This window comes from Panulirus ornatus, chromosome 47, assembly GCF_036320965.1.
Source record: "Panulirus ornatus isolate Po-2019 chromosome 47, ASM3632096v1, whole genome shotgun sequence".
In the NCBI taxonomy this organism is placed as follows: Eukaryota; Metazoa; Arthropoda; class Malacostraca; order Decapoda; family Palinuridae; genus Panulirus; species Panulirus ornatus.
The window spans coordinates 11,900,029-11,923,062 of NC_092270.1; the positions used below are offsets into that span (position 1 = coordinate 11,900,029).

At 47.1% G+C, this 23,034-nt stretch overlaps 1 protein-coding gene across 3 annotated transcripts in view; it reads left to right on the top strand.

The window, feature by feature from the left end:
- The window catches only part of LOC139763544 (uncharacterized), a 79,450-nt gene extending 57,753 nt beyond the window's left edge, over positions 1-21,697 (top strand). For all 3 annotated transcript variants that reach the window (XM_071689745.1, XM_071689743.1, XM_071689746.1), the window contains 2 exons: positions 8,279-8,957; positions 18,567-21,697. In XM_071689745.1, coding sequence (XP_071545846.1) covers positions 8,279-8,957; positions 18,567-18,779 — 892 coding nt within the window. In that variant the 3' untranslated portion in view covers positions 18,780-21,697. The remainder of the gene's footprint in view (positions 1-8,278; positions 8,958-18,566) is intronic.
- Positions 21,698-23,034: the final 1,337 nt, after the last annotated feature.

Consider the following 23,034-nt stretch of genomic DNA (forward strand, 5'->3'; position numbering starts at 1 on the left):
CCATCATACAAGAAGCTTTTGTGATGAATAGCTGATTCAACCCTAACTACCTCCCAGATCAACAGAAATGAGTAACGCCACAGCAATCACCTGGACTTCGTCCACATTCTGGCCATTGTATAAAACGGGAGGTGATTCATCACCATCGGTTGTCCAACGAGGAATTTATATCATACAAACTTACATGCGTAATACACCTCGTAAACTTCCTCGGGGGGGAACAGTCGCTTCGCCACTATCACACGTGTGGGTGAAATACATTTGAACTCGCCTTTATCCCCAGGAGATAAGAGGGGCTAGAATGGGTATTATACCCCGGCAATTACCCCTCAATCTATAATCAGGCCCCAGGCTCTCTCTCTCTCTCTCTCTCTCTCTCTCTCTCTCTCTCTCTCTCTCTCTCTCTCTCTCTCTCTCCCTTGTACCCATAGCAAATCGGTTATTTATTCCCGGCCACCAGGCTATTGTCTCATCCCTCCCGCCCCATCACGCTCCCGCAAAAAGTAAATCTATTGTGTCCCGACGCCTACATTTAGGGTGTCTCCTGAAGAAGGCGTGCCGTTGTGTATTTTAGGGGGGTGGTGGGTTCCTGAGGCTCGCTCGTGCATGTCTTCGCCGGGTATGTCTTCCTGCCTCTCATCACTTGCAGCCTGATATATGGGTGAGATGAGAGATGATAGGAAGGGAGGTTGTAGGGAGAGGCAGGGAGAGTAGTGAGAGGAGAGATGAGAAGAGGAAGGACAGAGAAGGAGCAGTGAGAGGAGACATAATGAGGATAGGGGACAAGAGATGCAGTGAGAGGAGAGATGACCAGGGGCAGAGGGACCCTGGAGAGATGATGAGAGACAGGGAGCAGGGAGGACAGTGAGTGGAGAGATGATGAGAGTTAGGGAGCAGGGAGACTAGTGAGTGGAGAGATGATGAGGGGTGACGAAAGTTCAGCGAGGCTGGTGAGTACCGATGCGTGTCATGGTATGTATTCAGTGGTTATTACAGATGATTAGAATTGCAGAAAAACTAAGCCTTAACGAGAAGCTTCAGGCTGCACCGGAGTGGCTTGGGGCTGGAGGTCGGGGCTGAGGGTCACAGAGGGCAGTTCGATTGTCGAGTGGGCGTGGATGGCAAAGACAGCAGTTCGATCGTCGAGTCACACTGGAGGAAGGTCGAGCGCCATTTGTTTTATCCACCGAATTAGTAATCTTGGCGACCATATTACAGAAGTCGAGTCTGCGGGCGAAATAAGAGCCGCTGGCAATATCACAGGACACGACTAACTCCGGATCTCTCGGTAATTCGACTTGTTAAACGTAGCTCCGACAGAGACAAGGGAGAGAAGGCGTGTACAGCTCTTGGGAATGCGTGTAGCTTTTTCGTAATACTTAATAACAGACTTTTAGTTGTATTTATAGAGTGAGAGCTACGACTGTTGTCTTCGCAAACGGAGACCTTTAGTAAACAATCCCCTTAGCACGAAATATCTTTTAGTGTACGTTCTTTCATGGTAATGACTTACTAGTAACCCTGACGCAGGCATGGACAAAAGGACCAGCCTCGAATGGACTGTGTGATGGGCAATATATCTTCGCCAACAGCCTCTAAGGTTTTGCGGCGAGCGCCTCCCAACAGCCACACGGCGCTCCTGCAGACGAATCCCGCGCATATCCTCTCGATATGCTGATGATGTTTGGGTAGCGCAGTCATAAAGATCACCTCCGTGATAACCCGCTATACCCTCATCCAGTGGTTCTGAACTTCCTTTCCCTTTCCAGTTCCCTCCAATACCCCGTCTCCCCATAACTCCCTAAGTTTACCCTAGACCTCCTTCCTCTTCCAAAAGCTACCCCTGTAACGGATGCTCTGTAGAAGGACTACTCAATCCCACCTCCACCGAGAAATTACTTGTACTGGAGACACACCCGATGGTGCTTGCGAATCTGAATTTCATAGCAATGTCCACGATGAAGACCCCAGATGACCTTTGAGGTGTGAGATGGAAATGATCTTGTCTTTATTACTACTCCTACCATCACCATTACTACTACTACTACTACTACTACTACTACTACTACTACTACTACTACAACTAATACTACTACTATTACTATTAATTTCACTTTTGCCACCACTAATACTACTATTCCTACTACTACCACCATTTCCAGCGCACTTTCAGCCACCCTCACGTCTTCCAGTAAAACTAAGACTTGGCTCATATCAATTAATGGAAATCAGTCCTGAGCACCGTCAGACGATGGTTACCTCCGCCGCCGTCCCCAGCAGACAGTATAATCTTGGGGGCTGTGTTGATGGTGTTGTCGAGGGCGCGGGACAAAAATTACAGACTCCTCGAGATTGCTTCTGCTGGCTCACCACCGTGGCAAGTACGACAGCTTCCTAAAACCGCATCGAGCCATCCATAAACATGAATCAGGAAGGAGTGGAGGGAGAGAGAGAGATAGAGCTGTGCCGCCACAAGATATGTGGCTGCTAAATGAATACAACGTAAAATTACGGTCAAAAGTGATCGCTGTAAAGGAGAGACTGCCTGATCGTGTAAGCCTGTGCTCAGTCGAGCGACCTCTGTGGCAACGACTCGGACCCCAGGGTAGTGTACTGTATGGGTGAGCTTGAGATGGATTGCCGCTGGAAATGATGGTGAGGTCGACGAGCTGTTGGTCGACTGACGCCTCCCTTCCTGGAGGTCCAGAAACAGGGGAAAATGGTAACAAGTTTTAATTCCTTAGGCATTACAGTACGAACCTTGAGCATGACGGTAAGACCTTTGAGCACGACGGTACGACCCTTAAACATGAAGATACAAACCTGAAACACGACGTTACGACCCTTAAGCACGTCGCTACGACCCTCGGGCACAATGTTACTATCGTTGAGCACGACGATACCGCCCCTGAGAACAACAGTACGACCCTTGGGTATGGTGGTGTGTCCCCTGACCAGGCTCTATAGGGCCAGGTCAAAGGCCTCGCCGTCACGCTTAAGGATCGCGCCGTCGTTCTCAAAGGAGATAATAACGCACCAATCATCTACCCTCACACTCCCTGCCTGAGATTCGTAAGGAGTAGTAACGGCTGTATAGTGAACCAGGACGTCAGTGGCTGTCAAGTTTCAATCCTTGGCTGTCTTTTATCTATCTGCCTTACCCACATGTGGGTTGCTGGCAGTCAATCCACAAATATATAATCTTTTCGTTTGACACATATCACTCGACTACACTTACCTCACAAGACTCGTGCCTCGTAACTTTATAGGTTTTCCTGCGATGAGCTCTACGCGTTAGCCCTACAAATTTCCCCAAAATCTCGCCGTAAGTATTCGTAAGCAGGAGCTCTCTCTCTCTCTCTCTCTCTCTCTCTCTCTCTCTCTCTCTCTCTCTCTCTCTCTCTCTCTCTCTCTCTCTCCTCTCTCTCCACCTATCTATCTATCTGTCTATCAACAACCCTATCCAATTTACCACAACACCCCCGGGGGTACAACATGACGGCTGCTGGCCGCCCCGACGCAAAATGAGATGCGACGTCCGTCCCCCCCACCACGCCCCCTACCCCGTCCAAGGGACGGCCTCCGAAACGCTTTCCGCCGACTCTGGACTAGATATTGGTCTCGATGGCTGGGTCGTGACTACGGCCTGTCGTTAGTACCTCCCTGATGTCGAGATTGTGTGTACGAACACTTGCACGTCTGCTAATAATGAACTCCCACCTGAGCCCTTTTATAACTCCACCTTTTTACAAGACTCAAAACCTCCGGTAAATTGAAGGTTTACGTCTGAAATCCTTTTCACCATCCACGTAGAACAACCACCATGAATATTCTCCTACATTTTGCTTTAGAAATATCCGTTGTCATACTACAAGTTATCGCCATTTGACCAAAATCCATGCAGCTGGGAAGTGTGGATAATCGACACAGAATCTAAAATTCCACGTCCGGATGGATAATCTTGGCGTGTTTCACGTCCGAACTCAATTTACCCAAAAAGGCGGTGGGAGGGGAGGTCAAAGGCATCGTAGAAAACCAGACATCTACACTCGGTATCCCGATGGTGAGCCTGCAACCCCCAGGAGGTGGCTACGTGTAACTCCCGAAGAGACCTCACTGGTCTCTCGCCCCAGTGGTCGCAGATGGTAGATGCGTCTCTTCCTCGCTCCCAGCCCTCCCCCACCCACATGGCGGCGGTGGCGGTGCTGGGGAGACGGTGGGGGGAAACGGGGGGCCTCCCGGCGCTAACATCTCCCCCGGGGTCAGAGGTGAGGAGGCCCGCTGCTCACAGACGACTGTCGGAGCCCTTCATCCCCTCCCATGGCTACAGGATTTATGCCCTGCTCCTCTTTATAGACCATTGTGTCTAGGGATTTTGAAGAGTTCGAAGTCTTATTGTTCTTGGGCGAGTCGTGAATTAGGGTGTGGCTCCTTGACCCGAGCGAAGGGAGGGGGGAATGTTCAGGCTAAATGACCACACGAGTGATCGTACATTCGCAGTTGCCTCAAAAAAAATGGAAAAAAATAGGGGTTCAATTTCCCACTGTGATAAGCCAAATGTTGTCACAGCCACTGAGAAATATCACACCTCTACATTCTCAGGCCTTTCGACTTACGTGTACGCAAGGCTGCGCACCGATAATGCCATTGAACTCATTGAACGGTCTGGAGTAATGGCTGGATCGTATCAGTAGCAGTACCTGTGACTCACACATCACTGTCAACACAGTGGAGCCATGGGTGATTCGAGACAACACGTGTCCCCAGGAACGCGTGTCCCCTGGGTCAGTAGTAACACGTGTCTCCAGGGGGGGAAAGGAGACACATGTCCACCAAGTAACAGTATCTACTGGGAGAGTAACATGTTTCCCCACGGGAGACAGAGTAACATGAGATAATGCTTTACCGGGTTAGTCATCGCGCCGCCATAGAGGAGCCACGCATTGCTCAAGCCTTGGTAAAAAAAACTTGGTTTGCTCTCTCTCTCTCTCTCTCTCTCTCTCTCTCTCTCTCTCTCTCTCTCTCTCTCTCTCTCTCTCTCATGTTTCACTACCCTGTCTCCATCCATTATGAATTAGGATTTTACAATCTTATTACTGGCGTCCAGAAGGTGACTTCGTCATAGACCATCATTAGGTCGTCTGTTATCTGTGTTTCCCACGTAATCTTTCTCTTATAAATATCCATTTCGTCTGTGTAAGGGAAAGACTTTGGTGAAATAGCATTAGACGTCCCGAAAGAATTAATATACACCGGAAAATGAAATTCTCCGTAATAGTAGTATAAGATTTGTATCTAACTATGCGTTGAAATCACCAAGAATTTTACAAAAAAAAATATATTAAGTTCACTATCAAAATCATACATGTTTGACGTTATCAATTGGAACTTCTGATACGGATGAATCACATTGCCCTCATTAATATACACCGTACACTGAATTTCTCTTTAACATTAGTACAAGATTGGTATCTAACTATGCGTTGAAGTCACCAATAATTTTGATCCACCAAAAACAATATGAAGTTCATTATCAAAACCATACATGTTTGGCGCTATCAAGTGAAACTTCTGATGTGGGTATATCACATTGCCCTCACGAAAGGGGGGGCGCCTATCATTCTTCTATTGCTTTTAAGGCGACTACATCAATGTTAAGGCCAGACCACCTTCCTTAAACTTCAGAAGTCTATGTTGTCTGTGTATTGATGCAGATCTTCTGATGATTTTCATAGAGTCATTAGCAGCTTCATTAGCTCCTTATCTCTCCTGAATAATCGTACTCATTTTCATGAGATCTCATTAGGGCCTCGAGTGATAAGAGGACACACCATCAGTTAATGATCTGGTTCTAAAGTCTCTTTTGTTTTTCTATTAGATTATCTAAAGTCGGAATTTTCCTCCTCCCGAAGGGGGAGGGAGGCAGAGGGCTGCCATTAACCAGGGACACGCTCTCATGGACGTGGGAATGTTGGCAGCGCTCTGGCTGACGGTGTGTGTGTGTGTGTGTGTGTGTGTGTGTGTGTGTGTGTGTGTGTGTGTGTGTGTGCAGAATCATGTTCACACCTTTCATGCTAGATTTCTGTACTGACTTTAGGGAACGTTGAAGGTGAAGCGTCTTATGGAGAGAGAGAGAGAGAGAGAGAGAGAGAGAGAGAGAGAGAGAGAGAGAGAGAGAGAGAGAGAGAGAGAGAGAGAGAGAGAGAGAGAGAGAGAGAGAGAGAGAGAGAGGTGCCTCCTGATCATGAAGACGTTCGGGGCATCACCTTCATCCTGACCCGAGGGGCGCCACTAGCCCCTATATCATCACGTCCTCCTCCTCCCCCCATCGGCTGACCACATTCTTAAAGGCACCGAAGAGAAGACTTACATTAGCAGGTCCCGCACTGTCGCTCGGGCACATACGTACGTGCTTTCATCCAGGGGCCAAGGAGTTTCTGCAGGAGACTCTGCTGCATATATTTCCCAGCGTTTTATTCATGAGGGCAAAAGGTTGATGCGAATATCCTATTGTAATATCATGGAAAATAATTCCAGTAAAGAGATTAGGCGAGATCTGTGGTAAGGCATGAGGGAGACATTAGAATCCGTGTTGTATAATGGAGGCTTAGCGAAGTCGTGTGGGAGAAGGGCCCTTGCAGGGGAACCTCAAGGGAACCTACCATCTTGGCCCTCGGCGCGACCACGCCCCCGTTGCCGAGACGACCGCTGCCGCCGCCGCCCTCCACACACACACACACACACACACACACACACCCTACACACCCACAACACACGCCCATCTCCCATTTACACCCCTGCCTTCCCTCTTACACCTCCTCAGACACCTGTAAAAGCGTCCCGTGACGTAACTTTGCCCGTGTCCGCTCGCCTCCCTCGCCCCTCTTACCACGTCCCTACAGCCGTATGCCTCCTGCTACATTCACCAGGGCCTCCCTCCCTCTCTCCCTCACAGACTTAACAATAGGTGTTCTCCCACACCTCACCACCACCTGCAAGGATCACACCCTCGTTTCTTACGGGTCCGCCACGCCCTCAGTCTCTAGCATGCTCCACTTACATGCCACGCCGCGTCCATACCCCCACCCCATCCTACCCTCCTTCTCCGGCACACACTGCCTCCAGCCACACCCACGCTCGGGTTCTGTATTAAGTATACACCCATACAAATCCCAAAATTCAGCCACACCCTCCTAGCCACACCCTAACAGACGCCTTTTCATCGCCCTCTTCTATTATTGTGTGGCCAGGAGGAGTTCCTGTTCCTTTAGGCTGTTCCTTGCTGCGTGAAGATCATCTTTTTTTAATGTAATTTTTTTCATAACAGAAGAATAAATTTCCATATGCTTTAAAATCAAAAATATTTGTGGCTGTGTTCTTATAATGTATCTGAATCAATATATCTTTTACTGGTACGTTGGACTAATGTAAGGATCTTCCTTAATGTAAGTTTTTTCATAACAAGAATATATTTCCATATGCTTTAAGATGAAAAAATACTTGTGATTATGTATTTTTGCAATGTGTCTGAATCAATGTGTTTTACCGGTACATTGGATTAATTTGCATGTGTCATTTACGTGTGGTGGCAATCGTGTGCTGTGGGACCAGTTAAATTGTACGATGTTCAAAGTGTTCAGTAAGCCATGGATTATGTGTAGTGTGATATATCTGAGCGTTGCATAATATCAAGGTTTGTTCGGGTGCATGTGTGTGTGTGTGTGTGTGTGTGTGTGTGTGTGTGTGTGTGGTATAAAACGTAAGTTCTTTGTATAAATGTGGCGGTGCATGCAGCATGATGGTGTGGATTACATGTACCACGACGGTGAGTGAAGCATGTAGCATGATGATATATTGTGCAAGCAGGATGGTGTGTGGTACATATAGGACGATGGTGTGTGTGGTGTGGCTGTATGTGTGGTGTGGCTGTGTGTGTGGTGTGGCTGTGTGTGTGATGTGGCTGTGTGTGTGGTGTGGCTGTGTGTGTGGTGGGACTGTGTGTGGTGGGGCTGTGTGGTGTGGCCGTGTGTGGTGGGGGTGTGTGTGGTGAGGGCAGTAATCCTCAGGAGGGCGGACGGCCACCCCGCCTTCACTATTACGTTAAAACGGGGCTGCCTGACCCAGCCCTTCTCCTCCCGGGCCGGCACGCCCTCTGGCCCCGTCCTCCGGGTGCCCGAGGTCGGCCGGCCCGCTAATGGTGCCTGATGTAGGTAATGTAATGGAAACGTCTGACCTGCCGCGCGTAGCTAATGGCTCTCTCTCTTCTCTTTCCCGGCAGTTACTTCAGCAATCCAAACAACGGGTTACTCCGTCATCCCCTGGGCAGCCTGGCGGGCTTCAAGCACGGGTCGGCGCCCTTCCTCAACGTTCCCACTCCACCCACCACCTCTTCGTCGGTCAAGGATACCGATAAGAAGATCGATACAGCCCCAGTGTCCACAGCAGCGGGCATCTCTCCGCTGCCACACCCAGGGGCGCCACCGATGTTCCCGGGGGCCGCTGGTCTCCCAGGTTTCGCAGGGTTCCCACTGGTAGAAATGTCCTCGTCGCAAGTCCTCCTCAACATGGTCCGCAACGCCTCTGCGACACAGCAGTCACAGTTGGAGAACTACCTGAGGGGGGCCATGAAGCGGCCTGCCGACGCCCCTACCTCCCCACTCGACCTCTCAGCCACAATGGCTACCAAGAGACCCCGCACAGAACCTTCCAAATCCTTCGACGTGAAGACATTGTTCGGTCTGTCGCACGAGGAGGAGAAAAAGATCGAGGCGAAGACTCATACCGCCCGATCGCCCACGCCCCCAAAACCCCGGCCCACGCCTTCTCCTGGGACGCATAAGCCTTCTACGCCATGCTCGGACAAGAACTGCTCTTCCCTCGAGACCATTGGCCACTGGACTGTCGACGACGTCTGCTCTTTCGTCGGAAGCATAGAACTCTGCGCTGAATATGTCGAGGTAAGTCTGTTGCTGCGCTGTGTACATTCTCCCATTACCTTATCTCCATCTATAGGAGAAATCAAACATGTAACAACAGTCACGATTCACACCACCTTACGCCATCCCAAACTGACCTCAGTGAACTCTTACCGGCCAATAATCAATCGAGTGATTCGAAAATGACCCACTAACTAGAGAGTAGAGACGGGGAGGCAATTAATGTGTCACCAGCGGGAGCACTTGACCTGGTCCAAACATGGTGTCTATTATTTAGCAAATTCTTAAGGTTCTTCCATTAACTGTCGTCGGAACAAAAAGGTTTCTCCTGTGCCCTCTTGCCTCGGGCTATGACCACAGAACTTCGTAATGTCACCGCTAATGCGTGTTTCCCACGGCTACACCCTGGGCAATGAAGGGATTCCGCAGCGTCCCTCAGTAAAATAGCCAGAGTTGACCAGCTGTAACAGTTTCCACTACGATCCCTGCTCATTCCCGGGCATATACGGGCTCCAAATACCCTACTACCGTGTATAGTCCTGGCCACCATTAAACACGGGAGAGGACCAAGTTCCAGAGGCACTTGACCCCCGACTGCGAGAAGTATGTGAAGGTCTGTGACCACGGGTGTGCTAGTGGGTCATCCCTGGCGATATTAGCCCGTTATTAGTACCTAGCTCCGTTGCTGATCCCTCCAGCACCCGCGTCGCATTCTTCCACACCGACCACACCTTAACTGTCACTCCTCCCGTCATTAGTCTTACCATTTGATCAAAAAATAAATATTAGAAGAAAAAAAAATCACACTTTTTTTTGGTTGACAAGTTGATTAGATGTTGCTTGTGACACTCGTGTGGAGCCATGATAGCTGGACTAATCTATAAACAGAACATATGTTTAGAACTGGAAGACATAGCAGAGAACATGACGGTCTACGACGAGGTTAGCTGCCGGAGGAGAGTATCTGAGAAAGACGATGATGGACGACCCGAAGATCTGTGACGAGCTCATCTGCTGGGAGACAGAGGTCAGCAAAGACAGATAACAGAAGACCTGATGGTCCGTGACGAACTTAACTGCTGGAGGATAAGGAGCATCAACCCAATTCCCTGACCTCTATAGATGGACAAAGGATAGCAAAGCAATGAACATTCTGAAGCAATACGAGCGACAGTAATTTCTCCCATGTTCGCCATAGTCTTTCATTATGTCTGCGGTATACTGGCTCACTCTTAGATTAATTACCCACGTCGTCTCCATCTACGTTCGGGAGCTTCAATGCAGGTGTAGGGCTTGTAATGGGAAGCTTAATGATCCCCAGGCCATTAGACTCCATGGTCACTGAGGCGTGTGATGGGGTGGAAGACTCAGTAATGGAGTTCAGTGCTGGGTACCTATACACAGCCTGGCCTCTTGGGATGGCATTCTGAGACGCACTGCCTCCAGGAAACTATACAACAGTTCATCTTCTTGAGTTTACAAACTGTATGATGATGTTAAACGTACCAGGACCTGATGGTTCGTTATCACCAAGGGTTTGTTGACGTATTTAAAAACGATGCCCGTAGTAATGGTGATAACTGATGAGGTTTAGTGAGTAGGATTTTTTTTCTTTTTCAAATCGAGGGAATGAATGCTCCCTGAATTGAATCTTGCTGGTCACGAAGCCTCCTTCTTCTGCTGTCCTAAGCCTACCTTTGTCATTAAGAGTTTCCTCCTACTGCCGACTGGTAATGTTGGGTTGTGTGTGGTGGGGAGACGCAGGGGGACACCCACGTTAAGAACCGGGGGGACTGCGACGAGCGTCTCCCACCCTCTGGTCAGGATGGATGGAACACAGACGGCCGACGGAGCTCATCCCGGACTTGGCAGTTGGTCTTGCTGGACCAGTTATAGACAGGGTGTTGGGGAGATCACGATCGAAATATATCTAATGGTTTTAATTGAAACTTGTAGGACGAGCGACGGGGCTACAGTCCAGCAGGAGTCGAGACGACCATCTGCAGGAGTTTCACTTTTCTCTTGACGTCGTAAGATATCGGTAATTACCCTCCCAGTCACACTCATCTTATTCGGGGTAGATTGAAAGATCAACAGATAATGCAATCATCTACTTCCTCCTCAACATCTAACAGTCGTAACTCCATGTCTTCTTGTCACTACAAATCAAAACTATAAAATCCCTTGAAAGATAACGAAAAATAAATCTAAAAAAGAAAAGACTTTCTTTCTTGGTATCCGTACTTGCCATGATGATCAAAAGACGAATAAATTGATGGAAAAAAAAGAAACCCATTCGAGATTGCAGTTGTTTTCCTGGGTGTCAGGCGCGGCCGTGTGTCTTGTCATTATCGCCTCTCACCATCAGTGTCGGAAGGCAAGCGGGGTGTCTCCTCATGGGTTTAAGAAGGCGTTTCCTCGTTGCCCCCGCCGAGAACTTTAGCGTTGCTTACTTTATCTGCCATAATTTCATGTTATCAGCCCGGGTTGTATAATCTGGCGGCTCGGGAGCGACCTCAAAGAGGTAGGGAGGCTGGGCCGGAGCGGAGCTGGTGGCAGGAGGAATGGTCACGATGTTATTTCCCAGATAAGGAAATTGTCGGCTAGCGAGGAGCAACTAACTAGGAGGTGTGTGTGATGGCGTAGATCCTCCGCATGGCGGCCCACCAGCCTGTGAGGGAGAACACCAGAGGGATGTAAGGTCCTTCACAGGACACCCACCCACTCCCTCACAGCCTACGATGGAGGATGATAGCAAGAGGGAGTTAAACCGCAGGGGGGTGAGGTCCTCAACATGACCTAACAGCTTGCGATGGAGGATGTCACTAGGAGTGCGCTAACCCGGAGGCGTGGGGTACTTAAGACGACCTACAGCCTATTCACTCTGAAAGCCATAAACTGGATTCTCTCTCTCTCTCTCTCTCTCTCTCTCTCTCTCTCTCTCTCTCTCTCTCTCTCTCTCTCTCTCTCTCTCTCTCTCTCTAAGTTATCACATGGTTCATTACGTAGTCCTGCTTCTCTGACAAAAAAGCATCTGCTCGAGAATCTCTTCCATTCTCAACAAGACCTTCCCTGGCTATTCTTCACACCTCCGTCAGCACAGTCGTGGGATCGAGACACAGATACCATCGAAAAGGCGGAGAGGCAGATCGGGTCATGCTCCTCCCTCCCCTCCTCAGCCCATTAACCACGAACGCGCTACTTACAACAACAACACTTTTTCTATTTAATCTTAGCATTAAGGGTCTCACCAAACCAAGGGCATAACAGAATTCCTTCTGTGCTTCTAATGTCTACCCATTTGAACTGTATATGAACGAGTGTGATCAAACACCTGGCTGACAGGCCTGTGCCATATCTTTTTAATCTCGTCCAGTGGTATCTCCCTACACTCCCTTGAGTCAGTCATTACCCACTACACCAAGGGCCACTGGTGGCGCGCGGTGGCTGCTCGTGTTTCCAGGCCAGACGACCGAATCTTACGACCCACGTATGGTACAGATGAGCTCCATCTTGCCCACGAGTCTTGCTCACTCAAGAGACTCTAGAATGTGGCCTCTGACCTCCCAGGCGCTTGAAGGGAGGTGGAGGAGGCGGGAGGGAGGTACTTATCGTACGTCTGTCAGGCTCGTTTAAATTGGGTAACATCGCCTCGACGTGTTGGCCCGCCTGACAATATAGAGTTCTCAGAAAAAATCTGAACTCGAAGGTACAATTCACTATTTTACCTTCTGTTCAACAAATGCTCGAATTGCATGTCGCGAACATGAATATATTGCATGCACAAGACTATGGAGTACTCATGGCTATGTTCATATACCAGTTCAAATTATGCAATTCGGGTATTTGTTGAACTGAAGGCAAATATCAGAATCTGCCTTTGAGTACAAGACTTTTGAGACATCCTGTATATCCAAGCCGAGTCTGGAATGGGAGATAGGCAAGGTACCCCTAGTGGTACCATTCAGGCAGGCTATAAGGTCGTGGGAGGCATTGCAGAAGAATGTGATTAAGGCGTTTTAAAGTTGATCTTCCCCCCCTGGTCGTGAGTAGCGCCTATGTTAGGCATGTATTAATTCTGACAGGTTTATAACAGTGCTATATAACACCAGCTGTGTCGTGGAGATAGGCGCCTGTTTTTTGTAGGTGTTAACATGCCACATGGATGAACCACCTCCACATAAACAATAGGGAAGAAGCGTTTATTTCGCATTGAGTTACGGCGCGTTTTTTCTCTTTTTTAAATGAAGTGGGCAGCTTGTTTGAAGCGGACGGAGAAAATTCTAATAAAAAGCCAAGTTAATTCAAGAGAAATTTTTCTTTAAAACTCTCTCTCTCTCTCTCTCTCTCTCTCTCTCTCTCTCTCTCTCTCTCTCTCTCTCTCTCACACACACACACACACACACACACATGGATCATACCACAGACCAATCTCTTGTAACTGAGCTTTGGGCACACAATGAACCAGTGGCCGTCAAAGACAAATAAGCCGAGTTAACCAGTTATGTGGTTAAGGCCAACCGTTGCAGAGGCTCGACGACAGTCAGTCTTCTTAAGGTTTCGAAGCCTCCGTCTGAACGCATTTATCTCAGATTTAATCACCAGTTCGCTAGATTGACTCCGAGGCATCTCCATGGTGTCTGAGCAGGTATGATCAGATTGCTCCGCTCATGTGAAGTCGTTAAGTATCGAGTCTTTGTGTCGAACGCTTTGATATGCATGGATTAGTTACCAGTTGCATCAGATTACGGTAGACATAGATCGTGTCCTGTGCCACACAAGTCAGCCTCCAACAGTGTCCTTCATGAGGTGATCGAGTCTGTACTGAGGTTCGTTTGATTTCTAATTAAATCAAAAGTATATCTGATCCTCCTTCCTCATCAGTATCTGATCCTCAATATATATATGTAAGGTAGTACGTGTAATTCACTCTCCACGACGGATTCACATCGACAAAGCTCTCTTTCATGTCCTCACAACCTTTTTGTCTTCGGATATTCGAAAGAGTGTGACAATATCACAGGAGCACGACATTACTGAGTGAATGCAAGTGTCTCACTCCATTTATTTACCGAGTGAATTATTGATGTTAATCCCAGTTCAGCTCAAGTCGCAAAAGAATATGAGATGATGGAAATGATTGAAGGTAAGAATCTGTGGATGTACTGGACATCCCATTTTCCCTCAAAGATGAAAGAAAACTGAAAAATGATATAGTTTCTTTCGCTATGGGAGGAACAGCACAATAGAGACACGTAAATAAGATAGCCCCAAAGGGAGGAAGATCATAACTAGACACGTAGATAATATACTAGTCTCTATGGAAGGCCCATCAGAACAACAACACGTAAATAATATAGCCCTATAGGAGGAACCCTATATCTAGACACGTAAATCATATAGCCCTATAGGAGGAACCCTATATCTAGACACGTAAATGATATAGCCCTATAGGAGGAACACTATATCTAGACACGTAAATAATATAGCCCTATAGGAGGAACACTATATCTAGACACGTAAATGATATAGCTCTATAGGAGGAACACTATATCTAGACACGTAAATGATATAGCTCTATAGGAGGAACACTATATCTAGACACGTAAATGATATAGTTCTTGTGAGAGGAACATCATTACAGAAACAGGCAGTGGAGAGACCCGTAAATGACAGAATGTTATGCATACCACACTGGGCCATTGGGGGTTGGTGCTTTCCTGTGGTAATGCTGGTTGAGTGTCGTCGGCGATGGGGTTTGCCACTACTCCAGTTGCCCTTCAGTTCAGCATTACCCACACGCACCGTCAGGTGGGAAAGAAGCGCAAGATGGACAAGGAATCAACTGTACGAAGAGAATTCATCACGCTTTGCGCCGCTCTTTTTTTTTTTTTATTTGATCTTGACGGCGAGATTATTCGACCACAACTTATCCTCCGCCGAAGATACTTAATACCTACCCCGGTCGACGTCTTCTCTCTCTCTCTCTCTCTCTCTCTCTCTCTCTCTCTCTCTCTCTCTCTCTCTCTCTCTCTCTCTCTCTCTCCCACCTCACGCCCCTCCGCTCCCACCACCCGACCCGTCCCTCCACGCCCGGCCACCCCGGGGTCCCTTCTGCAGCAGTGGTTGGTGGCTTTAAGTGGCTCGTTCATGACCTACTGGTGACCCCTCCTCGACCTTTCGTCCCGACGAAGGCCCCGTGCGGATGCTCCCACGTGACCATGGGTGCAGGCGGCGTGGATTATTTATGCCTATTATGTAGGCACGATGAATGATGCTTTGTGTTCTAGGGCTGGGGAAGGAGTGAGGACCGGGAAGGAGAGAGAGAGAGAGAGAGAGAGAGAGAGAGAGAGAGAGAGAGAGAGAGAGAGAGAGAGAGAGTCATCTGTGATTTTTTTGGAGAAGGGAAAGACCTGACGATTATACTCAGAAAATGGGGGGGGGGGGAATAGATAAGTGTGGAGAGATCAGATAGTACCTTCGTGCTGGGATTGGCCCTTAACACGTTGGAACGAACGAGAGAGAGAGAGAGAGAGAGAGAGAGAGAGAGAGAGAGAGAGAGAGAGAGACTGTCCTCGCTGATCGGGGGCAATGAAAATTAAGGAAATCGTCCAGCGCTTTGAAAGGATATTTAGACACCCGCCTCTGGAGGAAGTGCCGGGAGGGTGTGAGGATAAGAGGAATTCCAGGAGACATCCAGCCACTGTCGAAAGCGCCGCCATTCACTTGTCAGAGGAGCGCAGACGTAACAATACAGGGAGGGAGAAGTAGAGATCGAAAAAAAAAAAAAATGGGGATAAAACAATGTGTGGCGGCCGGGCTCACTAGGCTGCCGTGGACGTCAACATCGCGACCTGAATCAACAAAGGGTCTATGTGGTCAGCCGGGGCAGCAATGATGAAGGACCAGATACCATCATGATTCCGGCAAGTGATGAATATATCATCATATATTGACCTCTTCCCCGGGATGAATCTATCATGAATCAAGGCCTCGTCTTGCCCACGAGTGCTGGAAGCTACTGCCCTAATGGTGCATTCCCAGGGTCGAGTGAGGATGGCTGGCTGGACAGGTTTCATGTCTACGTACCTCCTTGCTTGTTTGTCTCTACCTGTCTGTTCTTGTGTACATGCTTGTGTTTATTTGTTACGTGTCTGTGTACCTCGTTCTTTACGCGTGTGTGTGTGTGTGTGTGTGTGTGTGTGTGTGTGTGTGTGTGTTTATGTTTGTGAGGGACAGTTTCTGTGTCGCGTTTGTGGATGGTTGTGAGCACACAGGTTACGCTTGTTTGTGTATACTCACCTGCACCCGCTTTATTCCGTACCTTAATTGGTTTGCAGCTGCGCGTGTTACGGATCAGCAAACACCTATAAATGTGGGAACATGTGGGAGGAATAAGAGTGGTGAGGGCGTTGCTGTCAGTTGGGTACGCGAACTGTCCTCACTTTCAGCCACCTGCATTACCCTGGTCATCAGCCATCACTAACCCCACTGCCGATACATTCCTTCCCACTTACACAATACACCCACCTACCTCCCTCCCTCACCCACCACCACCCACTAATCCTTCCTCCAGCCAACCACCAAGTGTGTATAACCTACCATCCAGCTTTCCACAACAACCACCACGCTGCGCGCTGACCTCACCAATGACCCCAGATGTACCCTGGGGTCAACGGGCTTCCCACGTCAATCGGGGGAGGGGTTGGTTTAGGATGGGGGGGAGGGATGACCTTAGCAGCAGCAGCAGCAGCAGGAGCAGCAGGAGCCAGCAGATGTCGCTGGTGTGAGAGGCTCGGCGAGACGGACGGGGGTCAAACTTCTCCGAGGTCTTGACGTGACCAGACGGGCTCTTCTTCTCTCGCCTGAGTCACGAGCCAATTTTTTAACAGATTGATCCCACGACTCACGGCCAGGATGCCCTTACGTCATCTTCCTCATCGCTCTCGAGATCAAATTGACCAGGGGAGGGTGGTGGAGGGAAGGGGGAAAATATATATATTTCGCGATGTTTCATGTCAAAGTTCATCGTCGGCCAAAAACGTAACTGAATATACCATATATCCAGAGGGGAAAAGAACGTTCAATTGTTGGCACTGAGGGTTTGCCACAACAGAAGAAGGGAAAATGTTCTGAAACGTTTATCTCTCGAGGATTCGCACGGAATTTTGTGGGGATGAGATAATAATAAACAATTAATTGATTCGATCTTGCAAGCAACACCAACAGCCAATAAGAAAAAAAAAAAAAGTGCGGGCCTCCGTCAAGATGATGTTCCATTGGCTAACTCACTATAATCACGTGACCCTCGCGGGCCAATGAGGGCGTGAGTGGAAGGCGGGCTCGGCAGCACGATCGAGTAATCAGTAAACAAAGCTACTGGGGCCGTGCGCGAAAATTACTATCATATAGCATGCTACAACCTTACCTTCCTGACCTCTCCGCTGCGGCTCGGCGTCTCAACGCTCCAAACCGGCCGGGACATCAGGCAGTAGGTTTTCTTTCTTCTTCGTCGATGTGTAGCATCTTACGGATAGCTCAGGCTTATATGGTGAAGTCTCCCTCCCTCCCTCCCTTCCTCTCTCTCTCTCTCTCTCTCTCTCTCTCTCTCTCTCTCTCTCTCTCTCTCTCTCTCTCTCTCTCCCTGAAGCGTGAGAAGTCTTGACGGATCCCAGGGTTGCCAAGAGGTAGGAAGGTGCTGTAGGTCCGGGATGTCTCTCTGTTGTTGATGTCATCTCGAGTGAGTGAGCGTCTACCACGACGATCACCGTGAGAGATGTGATGTGGTTTGGAATCCAACGTACCAGGTCCCCGGTGACGTATTTGTGGGAGGAAAACACGCCAGGCCAACTCGCAGACGTAAAGTGCGGATTTCTAAACGAGCTTTTCCCTCGAGGTGTAACATATAGGCATGGAGAGTCCATGTGTAAAGTTGGAGAGTCAGCGCACTGTCTCGGCGTCGAACGTTCACAAAAGGGAAGTCAGACACGCTGATGTGCCTGGCTTCTTCCTGTGTTTACTCTGTGGCCCCGAGAGCCAAACATCCATAAAGTCCAAACAACAACACGCAGGCCATAAAACAAAATAGCCTCCTACAAACAGCGACGGCCCGGAGCCCCGCCTCCTCTACTGTCGTTTTTATACGTTCTGTTAACCCTAGGGCCCCTCCGCTACCAGCCAATCTATATGCAAACTCACCCAGGTGCTTGTACTTTAGCTAGAGAGAGAGAGAGAGAGAGAGAGAGAGAGAGAGAGAGAGAGAGAGAGAGAGAGAGAGAGAGAGAGAGACATTGACACGAAAACAACCACTACCAATCAACCTGACTGTAGCTAACCCTTACATACACAATTGGAAATGTATGTTTCTTTAGGGAAAAAAGATTATACGTGCTCTCTCTAATATTTATGTCTTCCATTACCTTCCAAGCGAATTCCATATTCTAAGCCTGTGCTGAGGAGTAAGTAGAATGCTCAATGTAGTTCGTTTTAGGTGTAATCAATGGTCCTAATGGAAACACATACATTTATGCCAGAGAAAACCTGTCTTGACGTCCATCATCTGTGGAATCCCCACAATTATTGCGTTGTTAAGACACCTCCGCTAACCCATGATTCTCTCTTCTCCCCCAGGCGTTCCGTGAGCAACGTATCGATGGGTCTGCGCTGCCGCTCCTGACGGAGGAACACCTCACCTCTAGCATCAACATGAAGCTGGGTCCGGCCCTCAAACTTCGGTCCGTCTTAGCACGCCGCCTCGGAGCCTGCAACGTGTGTCTCCACTGTGATCACTGCCACACGCAGCCGCAGGAGCGAAGGCCCAGCTCTGCCTCCTCAGGGCAATAGGGGCTCGACCCCTGGGGGTCTTCTGGGATACATTCACACCCGCAAAGGTGAATCCCTCCGGGCATACTCACAAATCGTCCGTGTACCAAAAGTGAACGTTGAATGAGTTCCGTGGGTGTTTTTAACAAATATATTTTTTGGGAAAGAGGAAAATGCGCTGCCTCGACATTACCGGAGCAGTGATAGGCTACAATGACCTCAGGGACTTAAAAAAAAAAAAAAACCACGTCCAAAGGATCCTCCCCCTGGGTGCACCCTGCGAAGTGCTGCACCTCTGTATCTGAACAGTGGTTTGGATGCGGGAGGAGGAGGAGCAAGTCTGCGGAACACTCCCTCCCGGGTTCCCCTCGGACGGTATCTGCAGAAGGGCCCGACGCGGGAGGAGCCTCCTAACCACGGAGTCAGTCGACGGGAGTTCGACCTTGCTGTGAGCACAGGACACTGAAACGCCGCCTGACTTCGGGCATGCTCACAGAACAGGACAGTCTATCGAGGTGGCTAAGACCTTAAGTCTGGTTTCATGTGAAAGAACAATATTTCATCCATATATATATATATATATATATATATATATATATATATATATATATATATATATATATATATATATATATATATATATAAGGCAAAAGTCACCTAGAGACAAAATAAACCTTAGTTAAGTGCAGTCCACAAATGGATATCTGAAGGTGCTCTTTTTTTTCAACCCCCAACAGTAGATGTTTACTGACAGACGAACCAACTGTAGTTGCTATTGCTTAGTCGACCAGTGAGACTTTCCGTACTTGGTCCACACTGTAACACCGAGCATGCGCTTACAAGAGGACCAGATTCTGACACGTAACTCAAGGGTGGACCCCATTTGGCTCATGGAGAATCGATCTTTTCGACGCACACGAAGTTCCAAATTTCTATCCAAAGATTCTGTTTCATTATATCTCCTCCTCCTCCTCCTTCCCCCTCGCTCGTTACGTCTCAGAATATCGCGCTGCTTAATGCTTCCTGGCCCTTGAGATTTCTTTTGGGGCTTTTAAAAGACAAAACTCGCTCAAGATTTTCAAGTCATAGATCTTTTTTTTTACACTTTTGTTATATTTGTTCTCATAGACTGACACCCCCCCCCCCAATTTTTTGTTATTTTTGTTGTACAACTGTTCACACAAAAAATGTACATTGAAAGGAATACCTCAACAGGTTAGTAGATAATTTTTTTTTTTCCTATACTATTTTACATGCATTGCAACTCATTTTTTTTTTCTTAGACCCTGCAAGAAGCTAAAGCTAACAATGAATGACAAGTGCTGTAGAGTATATAGCTTGAGCCATTGGTAGCTTTGCAAGGGGGATATGGTTATACCCTGAACTGAGGGGGTCTACCGCCCTCGGTCCCAACTGTGACTTCCCCTTACAAATCACCTGTGTTAACCCAAAGATTATCAGTAAGTCCAACTTTAGTCATTTTATGATGGTAGGGGCATAGAGATGGTTCAGTATTTATTTGTGTATGATTTTTTTTTTTTCTCTTAAATGTGCAGCCTGAAAACGTTTGTAATTAAAGGGTACTCTGTATATAGATTATTGTTAATTTTTGTTGATGGAATTCTTCTTCTCCTGAACCCAATGGAAGGAGAATGTTATAAAGTCATGACTGTATTTCTCGCGGGATATGTGAGCAAGAGGTTTTTTTTTTTTTTAATATTGTCATTTTTTTGATAATTGTAGTCACTCACCCTCAAGCTGTCACTAACAAGGCCAATCATGAACGATAGTTGAGTCTTTTTTTTTTTCTAAATAACTGCAGCGTTTCATTAGATTTTCAAGCAACACACACACACACACACACACACACACACACACACACACACACACACACACACAATCACACACACACATACACACATACACACACACACACACACACACACAAAATCAGACATACACATACTTACACATAAAAGAGATACAGCAATACCCCAGCCCACACAGACCAACATGTTGCCCAAATTCTCAAACAGACCAGCGGGCCTTGCTACCCCAGCCCTTTCACAGACCAGCGTAAAGTGCTACCCAGCCTTAACAAACACCAACGTAACATATTACCACAGTCTTTACACCAACCAGTACACACACCAACACCTCATCCCAACCCTAACACAAACCAACACCTTACTCCAACCCTCAACACAGACCAACATCTTACGCCAACCCTCAATACAGACCAACACCTTACCCCAACCCTCAACACAGTCCAACACCTTACCCCAACCCTCAACACAGACCAACACCTTACCCCAACCCTCAACACAGACCAACATGACGCCACTTCCTCTGACTCATTATCGTTCAGTATTTTGGTCACTTAAAGCTTCATCATGATCTCTCCATCACCTTCAATCACTCATCACTCACCTTCACTACATTCTAAGGTCACCGTCATCCTCTAGTGTGTTTATAGGCTTGGTTTTTTTTATACATCTCTGTACATAGAGAAAATTTTGTGAATTTTTAAATTTTTTAACGAGTGATGTTCTATATTCTATTTTAATAAAAACGAGAACCCGGTGGTTTGTCGTGGTTCAGCGGGGAATCCTCGTGGCTCCCTGTGAATAGAAGATTCAGCATGATGACAATACAATGAAAAACTTGGATTGAAGCTTGTACAAAAGCCGCCATCTATGCCTGAGGATTGCTTACCCGCTGAGCACGACACTATGTGGGCAGCAGGCAGGGTCGGGTCAAAGCAATACATAGATATTACGAAAAAAAATGGGAAGTTTTCAGTGTCAAAGAAAACTCCAAAAGGGAATTTTTTTTTTATATTTTGTTGTCTATAATATTAATTTCTATTGGGATGGCTTGTACTACACCACACACCATATTGTAAATACCATAACACCGAAATAAAGATTGAAAAGATATGTGGCTGTTTCATGGATTCCTCTCATACAAAAATCTTCTCCTGATATGTGATATTTTGAGCAGTATTCAAATGCTCAGCCTTTTATGTATAGATGTATATATACTACATGGCTTCAGACCCAAGTACTCCACCACTTCTCTATATACTGACCTCAAAAACACATCCTAGAAGGCTTCAACCAACCTCAACCCCCATCCCGCACAATACCAGTGGCAATAGAATTCAGCAAAGCATTTGACACTGTACCTCAACACATCCTCACATAGAATATACTTAACATCATCCTCCACAACAATGGCAAATAGTGACTGGCTAATCTCAGCCGGCCACTATACCAAAGTCACTCACATTGGATTCATCTCTAAAGCACTTAAACTCTACAGTGCAGTTCCCCAAGGAGCAGTCCTTTCCCTAACCCACTTCAGTCTCTTCCTACACGACCTCCCATTACTTGCAGCAGACAATATGAAGGTCGCTCATGTGTAAAAGACCTTACGATCACATGTTGCTCTGCACTCTTCCTGTAAGGACAGACGCTCGTCATTACTACACTCTATGATCTATGGTCCTGCCCTGTGGACGTGTCCGGCTTCCATGGCGCTGCGGAAATTCCATAAAGATAGAAGGAACTCCTAGGGCAAAAGTGTGTATATATATATATATATATATATATATATATATATATATATATATATATATAATCATGAACACAACTTGAGCAACGTCATGGTTGAACCTTCAACAATATATGACAACAAAATTAATAATAAAATATTCTCCATGTTTTAAGAAGACGATCCACAACAATACACACACCATGACAGAAGACCCCCGTGATCTCCAGCGGAGGAGGTCGACACAAAAGGATCTCTGATAACAAGAACCAAACACCATATTTGTGTGGACTCGAGTCAGAATACGAAACCATAACATGGGGTTGGATTCTGAACTCAAGTCGTGTCAGTCAAACTGTGTAAATAACAATTTTAAAAAGCATATATATATATATATATATATATATATATATATATATATATATATATATATATATATATATATATACATATATATATATATATATATATATATATATATATATATATATATATATATATATATATATATATATATATATATATATATGAGAGAATTTAGTTATACATGAGGCTGGAGCAAAAGAAAGCCATCCAACCTTTCCTGGCGAAGATGGTACCGGTGAACATTTCTACGAAGTCCAGCAGCTCTGGTAAGTATCCAAAAACAATAATAAAATTCATACAAAACTAAAAGTCGTAAGTGTTTTTCTACCCTTGCGGCGGCCTGGGGGATACATCG